This window comes from Hylobates moloch, unplaced genomic scaffold, assembly GCF_009828535.3.
Source record: "Hylobates moloch isolate HMO894 unplaced genomic scaffold, HMol_V3 SCAFFOLD_19, whole genome shotgun sequence".
NCBI lineage: Eukaryota > Metazoa > Chordata > Mammalia > Primates > Hylobatidae > Hylobates > Hylobates moloch.
The window spans coordinates 23,776,411-23,796,910 of record NW_026652294.1 but is presented as its reverse complement, the minus strand read 5'-3'; the positions used below and the strand labels follow the sequence as shown (position 1 = coordinate 23,796,910).

Genomic DNA, 20,500 nt, shown 5'->3' with positions numbered 1-20,500 from the left:
GCAAAAAAAAAAATCACCACCTCCCAAATGAGACCACAACTTACCCTTGTGATATGATTTTTTGTTTGTTTGTTTGTTTTTGAGATGGAGTTTCGCTCTCGTTGCCCAGGCTGTAGTGCAGTGGCGTGATCTCGGCTCACTGCAATCTCTGCCTCCCAGGTTCAAGCGATTCTTCTGCCTCAGCCTCCCAAGTAGCTAGGATTACAGGTGCCCACCACCACGCCCTGCTAATTTTTTTTTTGTATTTTTAGTAGAGTCGGGGTTTCAACATGTTGGCCAGGCTGGTCTTGAACTCCTGACCTCAGGTGATCCACCCGACTTGGCCTCTCAAAGTGCTGGAATTACAGGCGTGAGCCACTGTGCCTGGCCCTGTGATATGTTTTATACTTATGTAAGCAGGCACATGTTTTTTTCTTACCCAAATGAAATAATAACATTTTGAAACCTGTTTTTTTAACATTATTTTCCCTTGTTATTATTATTGGTGGGTTGTTTTGTTTTTGTTTGTGTTTTTTTAGAACAAGATCTCGCTCTGTCACCCAGGCTGCTTGCTGCAACCTCAAACTCCTGGGCACAAGCCTTCTGAGTAGCTGGGACCATGTGCATGCACCACTATACCTGGCTCTGTTACTGTCATTCCTTTTTTTTTTTTTTTTTTGAGATGGAGTTTCACTCTTGTTGCCCAGGCTGGAGTGCAATGGCACAATCTCGACTGACCACAACCTCCGCCTCCCAGGTTCAAGCAATTCCTCTGCCTCAGCCTCCCAGGTAGCTGGGATTACAGGCATGCGCCACCACGCCCAGCTAATTTTGTATTTTTAGTAGAGATGGGGTTTCTCCATGTTGATCAGGCTGGTCTCCAACTTCAACCTCAGGTGATCCGCCCGCCTTGGCCTCCCAGAGTGCTGGGATTACAGGCGTGAGCCACCGCGTCCGGCCCTACTGTTTCTTAATTCCAGAAATAACGTATGATTTATATGTGCTCACAGTAAAAACTCTGTGAGGTATGACCTCCACCCCTGCCCCATTGCCGCATCCCAGGGCCCCGTGCAGAGGGCCCAGGTCACAGCTCAGCGTGAGCCTGCCAGACCCTATGTGGGTATCACGTTCATACACGGGTGTGTGGAGGTGCGGGTGTGTGCACACTCAGTTTCTTTTTTTGATAACCTGGTTTTTTAGCCAGCCATACAACATGGATCCTTTTAGTATTTCATCATAGGGATGTTACACAAGAGAGCATGTGGCAGATGTCCTAGGATTGCAGCTTTGCCCCCTCATTGTGCCCATGGTGGCTTTGCGGGGTCCGCAGTGGGCCTGCTCTGGGTGCTCTGTGCTTTGCCCCACCCGGCTGCCCTACTAGAGGTTGGCCAGCACCATAATTTTTCGTCTTTTGTCCTCATTTCTATTCTTTTTTTTTGAGACAGAGTTTCACTCTTGTTGCCCAGGCTGGAGTGCAATGGTGCGATCCCGGCTCACTGCAACCTTGCCTCCCGGGTTCAAGTGATTCTCCTGCTTCAGGCTCCTGAGTAGCTGGGATTACAGGCATGCGCCACCACGCCCGGCTAATTTTGTAGTTTTAGTAGAGACGGGATTTCTCCATGTTGTTCAGACTGGTCTCGAACCTCTGACCTCAGGTGATCCGCCCGCCTCGGCCTCCCGAAGTGCTGGGATTACAGGCATGAGCCACCATGCCTGGCCATCTCATTTCTATTCTTCCTCCAAATCTTTTCTGGTACATGGGTGTCTGACCTTGACCCTTAGGACCAGTTGATAGTCCTGGAATCCACTTCCAGAAGGCCTTGGTGCTCTGTTTGCCCCTAGTGCAGAAGCTTCTGGTAGAGGCAGCTTTGAGGCCTGGGCTGCCTGGCAGAGGTTGGTGGGCCCCCTGCACACCTGATCCTGAGTGGCGTTTGCACTGTCTTTCCTGCGATTTGCCTCTGCTCACACGTGTAGGGACAGGTCTCTCCTTGAGGCAGTTGCTCTGTGCTGGAACACTGCTCAGGTCGGAGAGTTCTTGTACTGAGCCGAGATGGGCATCTGTGATGTCCTGCCCTGTTGGAGAGGTCTGTTGTCCCCCTCTAAGTGATGACACCATCCACATGTGGACTTTGCCACATTTGGACTTAAGCGCCTCTGCAGCGCCCACCTTCCGCATGGCTTCTTCACACTCCCTCTCCTGGCCATGCTGGGTACTGGGGACCCCACAGGGAGTGCACCCTCAGGGCGCTGGGTTTGGTTCCACCTCCGACTGGAACTGGTTATGTGATTGTCCCTGGCCTGAGCGTGAGACCCACTTAACAAGACCTCAGGGGTTTTAGTCTCAGCTCCTTCCCTGGCCCAATCTGGTTCTTAGCCAGCCCCATCCTCCTCTGCCACTGTCCCAGCCACTGACCATGCCCTGGGTGCCCACCCCATGCAGGGTGGAAGCCTGGCTTTGGGCTCTTGGAGTTCCTGGGCAGGGAAGGCTCCCACTTTCTGCCCTGTGAAGCCCACCTCAGTCTTGGCTGCCCCATTTCCCAAGGGGCTCTCAGGTGCAGTGGCTTTTGCAGCCCCTCTCTTGGGATGCAGGCCTGGGCACGTGCAGCCTTGTCTAGCTCTGCCCCAGTTTGCCCATCCAGCCCCTGAGTTCTTCCTGCCCCTTCAGGCCACTGCTTGAGCTGATGGCAGAGATGGATTCCTCCCTCCCCGTCCTGGAAGTTTTTAGGGCTGTCTGGCATCCTCCCTTTGGGACCCTGGATTCATTCCCTGCTCTGGCCACCTTGTTTGTGGTTCCTCTAGGCCAGCAGGACAGACACACCCAGCGTGCGCCTGGCCTCAGCACCTCACACTCAGCGTGCATGCATGTGCATCTGCGCTTGGCATCGGCGTCACTTCTTACAAGGACAATCAGGCACTGGGGAAGGGTGGGGACACACAGGAATGGGATGGGGGCTCCAAGGCCTGGGAGCCCCCCTGGGAGGCCTCTGCCCTGGGGACCGTTCAGCAGCTTTGGGCCTCTCTCCAGATCATCACCCATGACACCCGGCGCTTCCGCTTTGCCCTGCCGTCACCCCAGCACATCCTGGGCCTCCCTGTCGGTGAGTCACGCCCCTGCCGGGCCCACTCAGAGCCTGGCAGGTAGCTGAGGCACTAGATCAGAGAGATGGGGGCTTCACATTTCCACCGGGGAGAGCGGGAAGCCTTCAGGAGGCGATGACAGCTGCCCTGGGCCTTTGAGGGCAAGTCTGTTGGAATGAGAGTGGGAAGGCCCAGGGTCCCTGGCAGTGGCACCAGCAGGAGTGAAGGCGTGGAGGCAGGAAGCTGGGACGTGAGGGGAATCCCCGGGAGGGGTGGGAGGGGGCCGTGGGAGCTGAGGCCAGGCCAGGCTTTGAATGCCGGGTGAGGTGCAGGGGAGTGGGTTGACAAGACCCAGGGGTCACGCACAGGATGATCTCTGGCCCAGAGTGACCCCATTCTGCCCTGCAGGCCAGCACATCTACCTCTCGGCTCGAATTGATGGAAACCTGGTCATCCGGCCCTATACACCCGTCTCCAGCGATGATGACAAGGGCTTCGTGGACCTGGTCATCAAGGTGAAGCCTCTGGGTCATGACTGTGGAGGTGGTGTGGGTGGGTGGCCATGGCAACAGCCCATGTGGACCCCCTGGACAGGGAAGTCTCCCGCTCCCGCCCTGTGCAGCCCAGCCTTGGTCATGGCTGCCCCGCTTCCCCAGGGGCTTGCAGGGTCAGTGGCTTCTAGAGCCCCTCTCAAGTCCACGTGCCCCCACAGCCTGGACTCTAAAGACCCAGTGCTCCCTTGTGCCTGGTTTCTGAGTAAATAGCACATCATCGTTTACCAACAAAAGCCAAAGAAGGGGGTCTTGGCAGAGAACGGGCCAGGGTTCAAGGCAAGCGCCCTTAAACAAGGACAGGTACCTGCAGCAGAGGCTCCAGGAAGGCCGGCTGGCGGTGCAGACGCCCCTGCTGCGAGGTGCGCAGTCCCATCCCTGCTCTCACGCTGGGAGATCCCTGGGAGTTGGGTCCCGAGTGTGCGGGGTGAGGCAGCCACTCCACCGTGGTCAGTGGCCGGGCCTCTGTGACATGCAGGCCCTGTTCTTACTCATTTCCCTAAGAAATGTCCCTCAGGCCTGCTAGGGAAACGTGAGGGGCTCGTGAGGTGTTGTCTGGGAGCTGGGGTGATGGGCTTTCTGGGGTCTCTTGCGGGGTTCGAGGTGGAGGTTCACAGGAGAAGATGCAGCCGTTAGGGGCAGCAGCCCGGAACCTGAAACACACATGCCAAGTGGGAAGTAAGAGGCAGCATGATGGCCCTAGCAGGGACATTTTTATGAAAATTAGAAATACAAGCTTTTAGCCAGGCACAGTGGCTCAAGCCTGTAAGCCACTTTGGGAGGCCAAGGCGGGTGGATCACCTGAGGTCAGGAGTTCGAGACCAGCCTGACCAACATGGAGAAACCCCGTCTCTACTAAAAATACAAAAAAATTAGCTGGGCATGGTGGCACACGCTTGTACTCCCAGCTACTTGGGAGGCTGAGGCAGGAGAATCACTTAAACCTGGGAGGCAGAGGTTGCAGTAAGCCAAGATCATGCCACTGCACTCCAGCCTGGGCAATAGAATGAGAGCCAGTCAAAAACAAGAAATACAAGCTTTCCTGCAGAACAGAAGCAGCCTAGACCAGTGGGAATGTGGGGTGTTGGAAACCCTTCCCAATCGAGGCCAAAGCCCTGTAGCCTCCCCAGCCCAGCACCCTCAGGTACCCCTGGAGCCCCCTTGCTGGGCTGCAGCTGAGGCCCAGAATCTTGCCAGATCTAGGAGCAGGCACTGGATCTCAAGGGTGGAAGGGGCCCTGGCCTGGGCTCCTTCCTTGCTGGGGCGCCCAGGCCTGGCCTCAGGAGCCTGTCTTTGGCTGGAGGACGGACACTGGGTACGTGGTCATGGGGAAGCCAGTGCTCCCTGCAGGGGACGGGTACCTGCGACCGAGCTTCCAGAAAGGCCACCAGAGATAGGTGGGGTTGGCTGGTGAGAGTGGCTCCCTAGCAGGTGACAGTGAAGGTGAGATCTGGGGCTGAGTAGGCACTGACCAGGTGAAGAAGGAAGAAAAGGAGCTTCAGGTGCAAAGGCCCTGAAGTCAGCAGCGGGCTCGAGGATTGAAGTGGCTGGAGGGTTGGGGCAAAGGGTGGGAGAGGTCAGTGGGGCCAGACAGGGCCTTGGAGGCCCCAGTAAGGTTTGGGGCTTTGTCCAGAAGCACAGAGGAGGTGATGAGGGCTCAAGCATCTGTTCACGTTGAAGTCTCTCTGGCCAAATGTGGAGAAGCTATTAGGAGGATTCAAATTGAGGATGAAAAACTCACAGGTGACCAGGCCTCCCCTGGCTTGGAGACCTCGCTGGCTCCCTTGGTCCTTGATAAAGGTTAGAGTCCTGGCCTGGCACCCAGGGCCCAGGACAGTGTGCTCTGCCTGCCTGTCCCTGGCCCTCCATTCCCCTCTGCCTCTACGCCCTGTAGCCACCCTCTGTGCTGAAGCCACAACAGGCTCCCCTCCCTGAGGCCCTGTGTATACACTGTCACTCCCCCAGCCACCTTCCCCTTCTCCATCCATCAGACTCCCTCGGCAGGGTGAGCCGCTCCTCCTCTGTCTCCCCATCTCTTTGTAGGTGTCAGATCGAGGCCCTTCTCTTTCCCAAGACAGTAATCCTAGAGAGTGCAGGGCAGGAAGTAGTTCCAAGAGTGAGCGAGCTTTTTTTTTTTTTTTTTTTTTTGAGATGGAGTCTCACTCTATCGCCCAGGCTGGAGTGCAGTGGCGCAATCTCGGCTCACTGCAAGCTCCGCCTCCCGGGTTCACGCCATTCTCCTGCCTCAGCCTCTCTGAGTAGCTGGGACTACAGGCGCCCGCCACCACGCCCGGCTAATTTTTTGTATTTTTAGTAGAGATGGGGTTTCACCGTGGTCTCGATCTCCTGACCTCGTGATCCACCCGCCTCGGCCTCCCAAAGTGCTGGGATTACAAGCGTGAGCCACCGCGCCCGGCCGAGCGAGCTTTTTAACGACAGCACAAAACGGAAGGGACTTCCAGAGCCTTGAATTTGCTGACGGGTGTCAGTGTCTCCCGTTGGGAGGGGGCCCCGGAGACAGTTGGTGAAATGTGAGCGCATCCAGCCCTGGAGTTGGTTGGCCTAGTACACGAGGCTGGTGCTTTGCTTTCCCCGGATATGTCAGGTGGAGGCTGACTCCTGGGAGGACAGGGTGAAGGATGGGGGTGCAGGACAGGTACGATTTGACGGCTGGGTGGATGGGGCTCCACAGGAGAAGGCCATGTGTGGGCCTCAGAAGAGCTGAAGAGGCACTTGCCTCCCGCTGTGGGCAAGAGCTCGCCCCTGAGACCTGGAGCCAGGGACTGAGGGCTGCAGGGGTGTCTTGCAGGTTTACTTCAAGGACACCCATCCCAAGTTTCCCGCCGGAGGGAAGATGTCTCAGTACCTGGAGAGCATGCAGATTGGAGACACCATTGAGTTCCGGGGCCCCAACGGGCTGCTGGTCTACCAGGGCAAAGGTGATTCGGGTCGGAATCCCTTGATTACAGAGCAGGCTCAGAGAATTGGAGAGCTTGGGGGTGCTGGGTGCGGGGTGCAGGCCCCTGGCTCTGTGTGGATGGGTGACTCTCGTCGGGCCAGCTGTCCCTCTCTGGGAACTGAGTCTCCCTGGCTGTAGAGGGGATAAGTTGCTGGCACAGGTGTTGCAGACAGCCCGCTCCTGGGGGCCATGTCTCACCCACTGCCAGCCTCCGTTTGGCTTTCTCAGCATCTGAAACAAGCAAGCAAGAGGACAGAGCTGAGCCTCCGGGTTCCCAGCCTCTCCACTGCTCCTGCACCTTCCTAATGGCTGGCGTACAATGGCAGCCACCTCCACCTCGGACCTCACGGTGGGGGCAGGTTCTCCAGCCTCTCCAGCCCCCGCGCATGGCATGTTTGACTGCCAGGCCTCACGCCTTCTCTCTCCCCAGGGAAGTTTGCCATCCGACCTGACAAAAAGTCCAACCCCGTCATCAAGACAGTGAAGTCTGTGGGCATGATCGCGGGAGGGACAGGTATGTGGAACCCCCTACTGAGGCGTCCGGCGGCTCATGTTAAGGGTGGGGTTGGGGTGTGGGTGAGGCGCAAGTTCTGAGTGCCTGGGAGCTACCGGAGGTCAGGGGCCCAGGCCCAGTGGTCCTGGCCCCTCTCCCCCAGTACACCTGGGTGGGGTGGTGCCTGTGAGCAGGCCTCACTCAGCACGTGCAAGGCCCGGCTGGCTATTTTGCAGGCATCACCCCGATGCTGCAGGTGATCCGCGCCATCATGAAGGACCCTGATGACCACACTGTGTGCCACCTGCTGTTTGCCAACCAGGTCAGTGGGCATCCCCATGATGGGCAAACTCAGCTTCCCCTGAGAGGGGACTTAGGGCCTGGTCAGGGGCTGTTCAGGGGTCTGCACAGCTCTGCTGAGATTCTGGGGATGACCGGGATTGGGGGGGCTCTGAATGTTCTGTGCACTGGCGGCCTTGGCAGCAGCATGGCAGGCAAGCTTTGTGGTGCAGCGCCTGTGTCTGGCTGAGGGGGCTGCCTTGCGGGGAGCTCCCTGAGCACCCCCTCCCCTGGTTGCTTCCTCCAAAACTCAGAACTCCCTTCACCATGAGCACGGTTTGGAACCCACTGGTGCAGTGGGAAGAATGCTGGCCTGGGCCGGCCTGGACGTGGAGGGGCCCATTTTACAAATGACCAGACGTTTGCACGAAGCCCCCGAGCTACAGGGTGTCAGGGCAGGATTTGAATGTTGGTGTCTCTGGCTTCTGATTCATATCCTTGTCCACGAGCCCACTGCCTGCCTGCCCTGGCCTGCTGTGTGGCCTTGGACGAGCTACTTTCCCTCTCTGAGCTTCACTCCCTCATCTGTAGAATGAGCTGATGAAACTGGGTTGTTGCAAGGTCTTTTCAGGTTAGTGTTTTGTGACCGATGACGTAGATTTGGGGGAGAAGGTACTTGCCTGAGGTCCTTGGATGTGGGTCCTTGCCCTACCCTGCCTCCCCACAGCTGCAGAAAACTGCCCCAAGGCAAACCGAGATGGCCTTGCTAGGCCCAGGGGAGAAAGAGCCAGAAATTCTAAGCTGGCTGGTGTGGAGGGAGGGAGGGCAGCAGTGAGACCTGGTGGTGCTGGTTCACAGTCTGTGGAGGCCGTCAGACCGTCTGTCACCTGTACAGGCCATCTTTGCAGCTGGTAGCGAGGGCAGTGTGGTCACCTCATCTCGTACCTCCGGACACAGGCTCTGGGAGGGGCTTGACTGTGCATGTCTCATGGGAAGTGCTAAAACCAGGACTCAAACCAGGGCATATTTTTATTTTTATTTTTATTTTTTTTTTTTTTTTGAGAAAAAGTCTCGCTCTTGTCCCCGAGGCTGGAGTGCAATGGCGCAATCTTGGCTCACTGCAACCTCCACCTCCTGGGTTCAAGTGATTCTCCTGCCTCAGCCTCCCGAGTAGCTGGGATTACAGGGTGCCCGCCACCACGCCCGGCTAATTTTTATATTTTCAGTAGAGACAGGGTTTCACCATGTTGGCCAGGCTGGTCTCGAACTCCTGACCTCAGGTGATCCACCTGCCTCAGCCTCCCAAAGTGTTGGGATTACAGGCGTGAGCCACCGTACCCAGCCTATTTTTATTTTTATTTTATTTTATTTTTTGAGATGGAGTCTCGCTGTCACCCAGGCTGGAGTGCAGTGGCGCGATCTCGGCTCACTGCAGGCTCCACCCCCCGGGGTTCACGCCATTCTCCTGCCTCAGCCTCCCGAGTAGCTGGGACTACAGGCGCCTGCCACCACGCCCGGCTAATTTTTTGTATTTTTAGTAGAGACGGGGTTTCACCGTGTTAGCCAGGATGGTCTCGATCTCCTGACCTCGTGATCCGCCTGCCTCGGGCCTATTTTTATTTTTAAAAAACTATATTTTAGAAAACATCATTTTGTTTTACATTTTTGCAAACCTTGGAATGTCTGGCTTCATAGGACAGCTGGATTCCTGTGTTTGTTTCTGCATCCCATCTGTGTGATGTTGCCAGTCATGCAGCCTCTGGAAAGTGGCCCCATCTACTCCTGAGAGAGGAAGAGTGAAAAATACCAATGTCTCAGTATTATATGAAAACCATTTGGCCTCAGGGATCCTCTCCAGGGTCCCAACCCCAGGGGTCCCCACGCTACACTCTGCCGTGCCAATTGGGTCATTGCTGCTCATTTCCTCCTTCTTCCATGACCTCAGTGCCTGGTTTTGAGCTGGGAGCCCCCTACCCTCAAGTAGCAGCCCCCCAAGGTTCCATCCCTCTGTTCATCTGTCAGGTGGGTCGCGTCGGTGGCCACCTCACAGGATGGCGGTGAGGATTAAAGCATGAGACACACTTTAGCTCAGAGAGGAAGACATAACTTTTTTAAAAAAAATTGAGACGGAATTTCACTTATTGCCCAGGCTGGAGTGCAATGGCGTGAATCTCGGCTCACTGCAACCTCCGCCTCCCGGGTTCAAGCGATTCTCCTGCCTCAGCTTCCTGAGTAGCTGTGATTACAGGCGCCCACCACCACGTCCAGCTAATTCTTTATATTTTTAGTAGAGACGGGGTTTCACCATGTTGGCCAGGCTGGTCTCGAACTCCTGACCTCAAGTGATCTGCCCACCTCAGCCTCCCAAAGTGCTGGGATTACAGGCATGAGCCACCGTGCCTGGCCTAAAAAGAAAGTTAGACATAGTTAATAGAAAAAAAAAGTGAAAAGATGCACACAAAAATCCCAACAGTCATTATTTCTGAAGGGTTTCAGGTACTTTTTCTTTTTTCCTTTTTTTTTTTTTTTTGAGACAGAGTCTGGCTCTGTCCCCCAGGCTTGAGTGCAGTGGCACCATCTCGGCTCACTGCAAGCTCCGCCTCCCGGGTTCACGCCATTCTCCTGCTTCAGCCTCCCGAGTAGCTGGGACTACAGGCGTCCGCCACCACGCCCTGCAAATTTTTTTGTATTTTTAGTAGAGACAGGGTTTCACTATGTTGGCCAGGATGGTCTCGAACTCCTGACCTCGTGATCCACCCACCTTGGCCTCCCAAAGTGCTAGGATTACAGGCTTGAGCCACCGCGCCTGGCCCAGGTACTTTTCTTCCATATTTTCTGCATTTTTTTCCTCGAGTTCGTCTAGCCCAAAGCCCGTCCCTGTCCCTGTCCCTGTCCTCACCCCATTAGAGCAGAAAGGGCCCTCAGCCTCCTACCCTCAGAAACTGGAAAAACTGTTCAACACCCCGTGTTCCCTGGGATGTGTTGAGGCTCATGCCCCTCACACAGCTCATCTGCTGGAGGGGAGCACCGAGGAGCTGGACCTGCGATCCCCGACCCTGACGATTCCCGTATTCAGGCGCCCTTGGGCTACGCAGAGGGTGGGTGTGGTTCCCCAGCCCTGGGAACAGAGGAGTCACATCTGTGGCTGCCTCCTGGGGAGAGTCAACCCCGCCCTTGCCCAGCCTGGGAGCTCAGTAGTGATTTGTTAGTGGGCAGCCCTTTCTGGGTGGCAGCGCTCTTTGGCCCCCGGTTTCTTTGAGTCCCATGAGGTCAGGGACACTGCACACTGGCCTAAGGAGCCCCCTCTGTCCCTGTGTGACCTGCAAACGCTGGGCAACAGCCTGTGATGTGATCAGAAGTGGAACAGGGGTTGGGGGGGCGGGGAGTCAGGTGGGGGATTCAGGGGGAGATCCCTGATAGCCCCTGGAGGGTCCAGGAAGCTTTCCTGGAAGGGATGACGCTGGACTGAGTTCTGTAGGGCTCTGTGACAGCCGGTGGGGGTGGGGGAGCCGCAGGTCAGCCAGGGGGATGGGTGTGGGCAAGGCCCGAGGGGGCCAGGTGGGGTGGGGAGTGGTGTCTGTACTCCTGGTTTCTGGAGGTACAACCTGAATGAGATCCCAGAACGCAAAAAGACTTGGTGGAGGGCTGAGGGTGCAAACCCTGAGCCTTCTCACGAGGCCATTGCTTACTGTGTGTGTTACACCCGCTCCCGGGCTGACCGCCTGGAGTATCCAGGCGCATTTCCCGTCTCTTCCCTGTTTTCTGTCGCACAGCTCGGCCGCCTTTAGTTTTTTCCATTTTTCCCACTCCAAGGACATTGAGCCCGTTTCCCCACAACAGCAGAAGCAGTTGACACACTGAGTTTCTGGCGAACGCCTTCGCCCTTTCGGCAGCAGCTTTGAGGGGCTCCTTAGGCTAGACAAGGAGAGAGGAGTGCCGGGGTGATCTCTGGCCGAGTCCTCTCCTGGAAGCTCCGCAAGCGTGTGGCCCGCAGGCAGGCGCAATGACCAGGCGCGTCTCTGTTGAGTGTCTCCAGGGGCAGTCTGCCACCCATCCTTCCTGACCGCCTGGCCTTGTCCCCTGCAGACCGAGAAGGACATCCTGCTGCGACCTGAGCTGGAGGAACTCAGGAACGAACATTCTGCACGCTTCAAGCTCTGGTACACGCTGGACAGAGCCCCTGAAGGTGAGCGAGGGAGGCCCCTCACTGGGTGGGGGGGAGGTGCCAGCCCACAGTTCACCTTTGCCCAGCCATTTGTGGCGTTGAGCCTTTGGACGACGTCTGGCACTCACTATGGCCCTGTGGGAGGCAGATGGTGTGGCCCCATCTCACAGATGAGGAATGAGGGCTCACTGAAGCCACACAGCCAGAAACCACCACAGCCCAGCCTGGAACCCAGGTCCTTGCCTCCAGAGGCAGAGTCCTCTCCCGGGCCCACTGCACTGCTCGGCTGGGCAGAGAAGGCCGGCATCCCCTCCCTGGGCGGGGCTCACTTCCGGGCAAGTCTCGGGGCAGCGGTGGCGGCTGCTGCTCCCACATCCCAGCGTGCATACTCTCAGGTGCTGCTGAGTACACCAAGGCCATCTTCTCTCCCATTGTCAGTCCTGGGGAGTGGGCTGGGCCGACGTTGGGGTTACCCTTGTTCCACCTGTCCAGTGGCTAAGCTGCTTGCCAAGGGAGTTGGGGGAGAGCCAAGCTGGAGGCAGCGAGGGAGGGCCGCCCCACGCCCACCACTTGCAGTGAGGTTGCCTCTGGGAGTTAAAGCGCCCTTCGCTTTTCGGCTTCAGATAGAGATGTAGGTATAAGTAATATCTCAATTTCTTCTTTGCTGTAAGAAAAGCAAAGCTCAGCCTTCCCTAGGAATCATTCTGGTGATGTTTAGCTTCAGGGCTGAGAGACTAGGGAGTGGCGGGGACTGCGGTAAATTGGAGCGCACCTGTCTGGTCCGGAGGACACAGCCCCATCCACCGTGGGCAGTCCTGCTGTGGAGTGTAGCCCTGTGTGGCTAGGGCCTCTGCTTTTCAGGAGAAGCTGGGGACCTGCATTTTCTGGGAAATTTCTAAGCGTTGGAAGCACCATTTTTGAACACCCGTGTGAGCGCCAGTTTGGGGTCTCATGTCCTGCCATCTGCTCCTGCTTTGCCTCCGGCACCTCCTATGGCCCCACAGTTTCCCCAGGACTAATCCACGGTGGGGGGCGCACACCCTCTGCTGATGATCCACAGCGAGCGGGGGGTGCATACCCTCTGTTGATGAGGGAGCTCTGTCCACACCACCCTCCGCTCCTCTCAGAAAGGAGCACGTGGGCTCCAGGACTTGCACCACCTGGCTGGCACCTAGGAGCTAGGTCACCTGGGCCCATCCCTGAGGGAGGAGCCGTCCTTCTCAGATGACCAGCTTGGGTTCCAGGCCTCCAGGCTGAGAGAGCCAGGCCTGGAGGGGGCGGTGGATATGTGGGTTGTCACTGTGTCCGGCCTTCGGCTGGACCTGCTGTCCTGGGTCAGCCCACCCCCTCCAGGTCGGCGGCTCCACCTGGTGTGCTCAGGAAGCCAACCTGACCCCGCAGCTGACCTTCCAGTGGGGGAGGCAGAGGACTAATGGGAAGCAGGTTTCTTAGTAAATTATAGCGTGGTTATGGTGGCGGGGTTCCTGTGATTCGGGGGGCCAAGCAGAGCCAGGCAGCGCCCAGAGCGGAGGTCGGCCAGGGCACTGGCTCTGGGAGTCTAGCTGCTGTTTCTCTTCTACTAACGAAAGGAGCAGGCCAAGCGTGGTGGCTCACGCCTGTAATCCCAGCACTTTGGGAGGCCGAGTCAGGCGGATCACGAGGTCAAGAGATCGAGACCATCCTGGCCAACATGGTGAAACTCCATCTCTACTAAAAATACAAAAATCATCCGGGCGTGGTGGCTGGCGCCTGTAGTCCCAGCTACTCGGAGGCTGAGGCAGGAGAATCGCTTGAACCCGGGAGGCAGAGGTTGCAGTGAGCTGAGATGGCGCCACTGCACTCCAGTCTGGTGACAGAGCGAGACTCCGTCTCAAAATAAAAAAAAAAGAGCATTTTATCCTGTACCCATGTGTCAGTCTAAAGGGAGGAAGTGATAGGCAGCTTTGCTCCCTTCTGACTGCAGTTTCTAATAGCATGGGCGGGGCCAGCTTGCTTCCAGGCAGGGTTTAGCCCCATCCCGATTCCAGATGAGTGATCCAGATCCCTGGTGTGTGCAGGAGCCCCTGCCCTGTGGCCAGAGCAAGCCCTGGTCCCCTAGGGAGGGGCCAATGCTGACCCCTGGTGGCAACAGGCAGCAGCACCTGCACCACCACCTAGGGACAGTTAGTTACCTGCCAATGAGAGGAATAGTTGAGTGATCTCCTAGCATTTTTCATGTACATTTGTTGCCACGGTGACCCACAATTCAAGACTAGTTGAGGTACTGCTGTAGCATTAGATGTAAGCTGAAATTCCAGATGTTGAGAAAGAAAGTGGTAACGGGCCAGTCTGGCTGTACTGTAGCTAAGCCAAGGATGAGGAGGGCCCCAAAGACTCCAGGCAGGGGCAGCGACTGTTTCCCCTACAGAGCCACTTCCAGGACAGGTACAGAGAAAAATACACCAAGCCATGCACGGTGGCATGCACCTGTAGTCCCAGCTACTCAAAGCTAAGGCAGGAGGAGCACGTGAGCCCAGGAGCTCCAGGCTGGAGGGCATTATGACCACACCTGTGAATAGCCACTGCCTGCCAGCTGGAGCAACATAGCCAATTCCTGTGTCTTAAAAACACACACACACACACACACACACACAAAAGAAATCGCTGTGAAATAGAAAGGTGTCTTACATACCTGCACATTTTGTACACTAGCAAATACAGTTTATGCCCATGCAGTTTTTACAAAGTACTTTCAGATCCACTTCAGATCCATTGCCCAGCTACAAAAATATTTTGTGTGCCTCACCTTGTTCCAGAGGGATTTTAGGAGGCTTACAAAGACTCATCTGGTGAGTCAGAGTGGCACAAATGGAAAGTGGGAGTGAAAGAAAAACAAGTGCAGGGCTATAAAATGAATGGAATCAGGACTGGGGTTTGTACAAAAACGGACTATAATGCACGCTTGCTGTGAGTGGGCCATGCGTATCACTCCAGGCTTCCCAGCAGCCAAGGTGGACAGGGAAATGGGGTCAGTTACTTAGCTCATGGTGTCCGTGAGATAAAGAGGACCCCCTTGCTCAGCACGGTAGACTCTTCCTGGTTCTAGGGCAAGCTGGGACTGTTTGGCCCCTCCCCGTCAGGACCTTCATAGCATGGACTGTATGCTGTAAACTTTGGCCGTCTAGGCAGGGTGTCTGTGTCAGCCAGTGCCAGCCCTCCTGGCCTGAGGCTTCAGCAGCTTTTCTCTTGGTGTTGAGGGCTGTGGGGTGGCTGTTGCTGGTTGCTAAGGATAGAGACCAGCCATATCATCGTGGGTGCTCAGGGCTCGAGGGGGCAGGACACACAGCTGTGGATGAGACTCGGCTCCTTATGGGCCGACATTCTTGGGGAGTCACAGTGGGCTCATGGAGGTGGGGGCAGTTAGAGACTGCCACCCTGACCAGCCTGGGGCAGAGCACCAGCCTGGGGACCTCTGGATCCTGGAAGGTACATCTCAGTCATGTCCCTGCCTCATTGTGTGACCTTGAGTGACTCAATTCTGGGTCCTCTGGGCCTCAGTTGCCACATCCATAAAATGGGATTCATATTCCCCGCCCTGTCTACCCACTGGGTTGTTCCAAGGGCCACATGGGAGGCCACATGGAAGCAAAAGGCTTTGCAAACTGTAAAGTGCAGTCAGGGGAACCATGATGGGCTTTGTACACTGGTTTCAGGCTGCAGGGCCTGAGGCCATAGGCCTGAGTCAGGGTTGGGGGCAGGGGGTCCTGGTGACAGTTGGCTGGGATCAGCCTCTCCATTCTTCAGCATTTAAGGAATTCACCGCCTAGGGTTGGTCAGTCAGCAGGTTGGTGACCACACAGCCACACGTCAGCTTACCTGGTCTCTCACCCCACAGCCTGGGACTACAGCCAGGGCTTCGTGAATGAGGAGATGATCCGGGACCACCTTCCGCCCCCAGAGGAGGAGCCGCTGGTGCTGATGTGTGGCCCCCCACCCATGATCCAGTATGCCTGCCTTCCCAACCTGGACCGCGTGGGCCACCCCAAGGAGCGCTGCTTCGCCTTCTGAGGGCCGGGCACGGTCACACGGCCACCCGCCCCGCGCACCCCACGCCCTGTTCACGCTCACCCGGTCACCTCCCCACATCGCACACTGGGGCCCCGGGTTCAGCCTGGCCTGCCCGTGCCCTGGTGAATCACCTGGCTGAGCAGGCCCCCTGGGGCCCCTTCGGGAGCAGGGCTGTGTCCCAGGTGGGCCACGGCTGAGCCTTCAGAGTAGGTCCTGCCTGGCATTTACTGGTCCTTACCAGAGACGCCCAGCCCCATCCCTGTCCTCATGACCCCTCGTCCACCCCACACACACTACAAGGCTGAGGGCTGCCAGCAGCCCAGTCTGCCCACCATTCCCGGCCGTGGACCACAGTCAGGATGTCAGCAGACACACATGGGCAGCCCAAAGCTGCAGGTGCCAGGGCCCGCCCCAGCCTCGCCTGTCACCCCCCACTCCCGCCTCAGGGCCAGGCCCAGGCCTCACCACCTGACACTGCGTGAGACATTGACACCAGAAAGCCCTCTTGGGGGCGCTGCTCCCTACCCCAGGGCCTTGGCCAGCCAGGAGCTTGGCTCTCCTCTGGCTAGACTGGGAAGAGGGGGCTGGCCACGGGGCCCTCCCAGAACCTCAGCATTTCCTTCTAGCCCATCCGAACACTGAGGCAGCCTTGGGGAACCCCGAGCTGGGGGTCAGCAGCCGGCTGCACCGCCTCAGGGTTTTGGGGTCCTGGGCTGGGGCCACCATCCCTGATGGCAGAACTCCCACAACCACATGTATTTATTCCTCTGTCCGAAACCGTCCCCTCCTTCCCTCACCCCCAGCATAGGGGGATTCTGAGCAGTGCCTCTCGTCTGAGGGACATATCGGTGACCTCGACGTTGCCTTTAGACTACAGTTGTGTTAGCCTCTTGCATATCGGCTTTTTCAGTCATTTATGAGCAGAAAAAAAAAAAAAGAAGTAAAACTTTGCTAATATTAACCCTTCTCTAGCTCCTCCAGGGTCTGTGACCTACATCACAAGGGGTGGGGCGGGGGGCGGTCAGGAAAGGGCTGGAGAAGACCTAGCATTTTGTTATTTTTCTTTTCTTTTTTTTTTTGAGATGGAGTCTCCCTCAGTCACCCAGGCTGGAGTGCAGTGGCATGATCTCAGCTCACTACAACCTCCGCCTCTCAGGTTCAAGTGGTTTTCCTGCCTCAGCCTCCTGAGTAGCTGGGACTAAAGGTGCCCGCCACCACACCCAGCTAGTTTTTGTATTTTCAGTAGAGACAGGGTTTTGCCATGTTAGGCTGGTCTCGAACTCCTGACCTCAAGTGATCCACTCACCTCGGCGTCCCAAAGTGCTGGGATTACAGGCGTGAGCCACTGCGCCCGGCTCCAGCATTTATTTTTGATGTATCTTTGTGGTAGAAAATTTGGAAAGTGCAGAGAAGTATACACAGGAAGAAAAATTCCCAACCCCCAAAGACAAACCAGCTGAAACCATGCAACCCCAGTCACCTCAATGCACCGCGAGGCTGCTGCCTCCTGTCAGGGTCAGATGAGCCTCAAGGCTCAGGGAAGTCAGAGGATGCCATCTGCACAGTGGTAAATTACAGAGGTGATGAGGCAAGGTGGGTGTAGGGCTGTTCTTAAAATGGGGCATCAGGAAGGCCCCAAGGAAATGGATTTGGGCTGGGACAGGAAGAGAGAACTGGCCCTGCTGGGGTGGGTGGGTGTTCAAATGGTGGAAACGGCAGACGCAAAGGCCCTGCCGTTGGCACCAGCTTGTGGAATAAACTTTCAGAAACAGAGCAAAGAAGGTGGATGGCTGGAGGGGGCAGCGACCATGAGGCTGGAGAGGGAGGTGGGGCTAGGCTGGTGCTCCGGGGACTTGCTGGGTGGCCCCAGGAGCACAGTGAGGCCAGTGTGGCTGGAGGGGAGTGGGGAAGAAGAGGGGACGGGGCAGGTTCACAGGAAGGAGGGCCCAAGACCAACCCTGGGGACTAGGAGAGCCCTGTCTCCTCTCACTTCGCATTTTCCATTCTGTCTCTGGCCACCTCACTACCAACAGGGGCAGGAAAAGGAATCTCAGACCCAAAATGGTCTTCACACTGTGGCGGGGGACTGCTAGCAATGGACACGCGTTAGGTTTTATCCTCATTTCTGTCCCTGTCTGAGGCTGAAAGGCACAGGATTTGAACACAGGCCTGCCTGAGCCCACAAGAGGCTGCCTCCGGGACCTGGGAAAAGGGAATGAATTGGACCCGATTCCCACCCTTTCCAGGTCTGTTTCCCCATTCAGAAAATGGGAGAGGGCCTAGAGCAGCGATTCTCCATTCAGACTCGACACGTTTATTATTTTTGAGACGGAGTCTCGCTCTGTCTCCCAGGCTGGAGTGCAGTGACATGATCTCGGCTCCCTACAACCTCTGCCTCCCGGATTCAAGCGATTCTTTTGCCTCAGTCTCTGGAATACCTGGGATTACAGGAGTGCACCATCACACCGGCTAATTTTTTTGTATTTTTAGTAGAGATGCGGTTTCACCATGTTGGTCAGGCTGGTCTGAAACTCCTGACCTCAGGTGACCCACCCTCCTCGGCCTCCCAAAGTGCTGGGATCACAGGCGTGAACGCCACCATGCCCCACCAACACCTTTAAAATAACAGTTGTAACAGGCCCTTTACGCTCCAGAATTCACAGGCAGTGTCACCTACCTATGTGAAGAATTTTAAAAATCAACACAGCTCTAAATGAGTTTATAAAAGAGCAAGAAAGGAGGCTGGGTGTGGTGGCTCATTCTTGTAATCCCAGCACTTTGGGAGGCGGAAGCGGGTGGATCACCTGAGGTCAGGAGTTTGAGACCAGCCTCGCCAACATGGTGAAACCCCGTCTCTACTAAAAATACAAAAATTAGCAGGGCATGGTGGCGCGTGCCTGTAATCCCAGCTACTGGGGGTGCTGACGCAGGAGGATCGCTTGAACCTGGGAGGCGGAGCTTGCAGTGAGCCGAGATCAAGCCACTGCACTCCAGCCTGGGCAACAGAGCGAGACTCCGTCTCAAAAAAAAAAAAGGAAAGGACTCTAGTGAAACGATTACTATTTTCCGCACGCAAACGCTAAGCCGGTCCCCGGGACACGTGGGGCAGGCGCAGAATCCCCGGAATCGCGGCCGCAGACGCTGCCAGGCTCTGCCAACTGGGGCGCGGCTTCCCAGGTGGGACCCGAATTCTTTCTGCTGCGGCGCAGCTCCTCTGCTAGAAACTCCGTTTGTTCCCACTGGGCAAAAAGTCCCGCAAGTCCACAGAAGACAGGGAGTGGGGCCCTGGCTGGGAGGTCCGCAAGGGGCTTCTCCACTCCGGGGATGCCCGGGGACGTTGGGAGGGCCAGGGCCCCTCCGGTCCCCACCTCCACGTGCCCGCCATCCCTGTCTTTGGGACCAAACGTCCAAACAAAGCTCTGAAATGCCCCGGGGGAGGGGCCATCCCAGATTTAGATTACCTGTTTATGACTCAGTTGTGCTGGCTTTAAAAAAAAAGTCGTCGGCCAGGTACGGTGGCTCACGCATGTTATCCTAGCAATTTGGGAGACCCAGGCGGGCAGATCGCCTGAGGTCAGTAGTTTGGGACCAGCCTGGCCAACATGGTGAAACCCCCGTCTCTACTAAAAATACAAAAATTAGCCGGGCGTGGTGGCACGCGCCCGTGATCCCAGCTACTCGGGAGGCTGAGACAGGAGAATCACTTGAACCCGGGAGGCGGAGGCTGCAGTGAGCTGAGATCGTGCCACTGCACTCCAGCCTGGGCGACAGAGCGAGACGTCGTCTCAATAATAAAAATAAAAATAAAATCGTCCTCCGCATCTGCCCTACACTGCCCAGCTGACCCCACTGGCCAGCCTGTCCTCCTCTCACCTCTCGCGCGTTCCTCCTGGCACGCCTGGAAGAGGGGAAAGGCTTAATGGTCCCGTTTTATGGGTGAGGAAGAGAGGCCTGGGAAGGAGCCCGGCGTGGTGGGGCGGGCCTGTAATCCCAGCTACTCGGGAGGCTGAGGCAGGAGGATTGCAGGATCGCTCTTACCCAGTTTCCTTCTTTCTTTTGTTTTTCTTTTTCTTTCTTTCTTTTTTTTTTTTTTTTGAAACGTTGTCTTGCTCTGTCTCCTAGGCTGGAGTGCAATGGCGCGATCTCAGCTCACTGCAACCTCCGCCTCCCGAGTTCAAGCGATTCTTCTGCCTCAGCCTCCTGGGTAGGTGGGATTTCAGGCCGCGCCCCCGCGCCTGGCTAATTTTTTTTGTTTGTTTTTTTCAGTAGAGACGGGGTTTCTCCGTGTTGGCCAGGCTGGTCTCGACCTCCTGACCTCAGATGATCCACCCGCCTTGGCCTCCCAAAGTGCTGGGATTATAGACATGAGCCACCGCTCCTGGGCTCTTACCCAGTTTCTGCACGGAGTTCCTGATGCCTGATGGCCAAGAGGACATAACCCGACCTGTTCTAAGGGCATGGAGTGTATTTTTAGATTGGACAAAATATGTGCCGAACACCTACCTGAGGGCTGGCGCATGCTGGAGGCTGGGGTTATATCAATGCAAAAGCCATCCCCTGTATTTAACACGTAAATGAATTAGTCTCTTTAACTCTCCCAACACCCTATAAATTATTTGCTCCATTTTACATATTAAACGCTGTCACGAACTGAACTGCTGTGTGAGACCGGGGAAGGACGTATCTTTCTCAAGCACAGAGAAGCGGTTATACAGGGAAGTTTGAGAGAAGTGGGTAAGGCCGCACGTATGGAAAGTGCCAGTTCCGTGGGTCACAACGTCCATATTGCGGGCAACCTTAGAATGATTTAATGCGCAGTTGAGAACAGCGGTGAACTGCAGAGCGACCCCAACCAGCAGAAACATCGCCTAGAAACTAGCGGCGTCGGTAGAAAAAAAAAAAAAGGAGACACCCCCCACTCCCGTCTACTTTTTGTATATAAAAGAAAT

General features: G+C 56.3%; 1 protein-coding gene across 2 annotated transcripts in view; it reads left to right on the top strand.

The window, feature by feature from the left end:
• Positions 1-16,518, top strand: part of LOC116459482 (NADH-cytochrome b5 reductase 3) — a 32,078-nt gene extending 15,560 nt beyond the window's left edge. For both annotated transcript variants that reach the window (XM_032140142.2, XM_032140144.2), the window contains exons 3-9: positions 3,005-3,077; positions 3,466-3,572; positions 6,418-6,547; positions 6,998-7,081; positions 7,297-7,382; positions 11,426-11,525; positions 15,379-16,518. In XM_032140142.2, coding sequence (XP_031996033.1) covers positions 3,005-3,077; positions 3,466-3,572; positions 6,418-6,547; positions 6,998-7,081; positions 7,297-7,382; positions 11,426-11,525; positions 15,379-15,551 — 753 coding nt within the window. In that variant the 3' untranslated portion in view covers positions 15,552-16,518. The remainder of the gene's footprint in view (positions 1-3,004; positions 3,078-3,465; positions 3,573-6,417; positions 6,548-6,997; positions 7,082-7,296; positions 7,383-11,425; positions 11,526-15,378) is intronic.
• Positions 16,519-20,500: the final 3,982 nt, after the last annotated feature.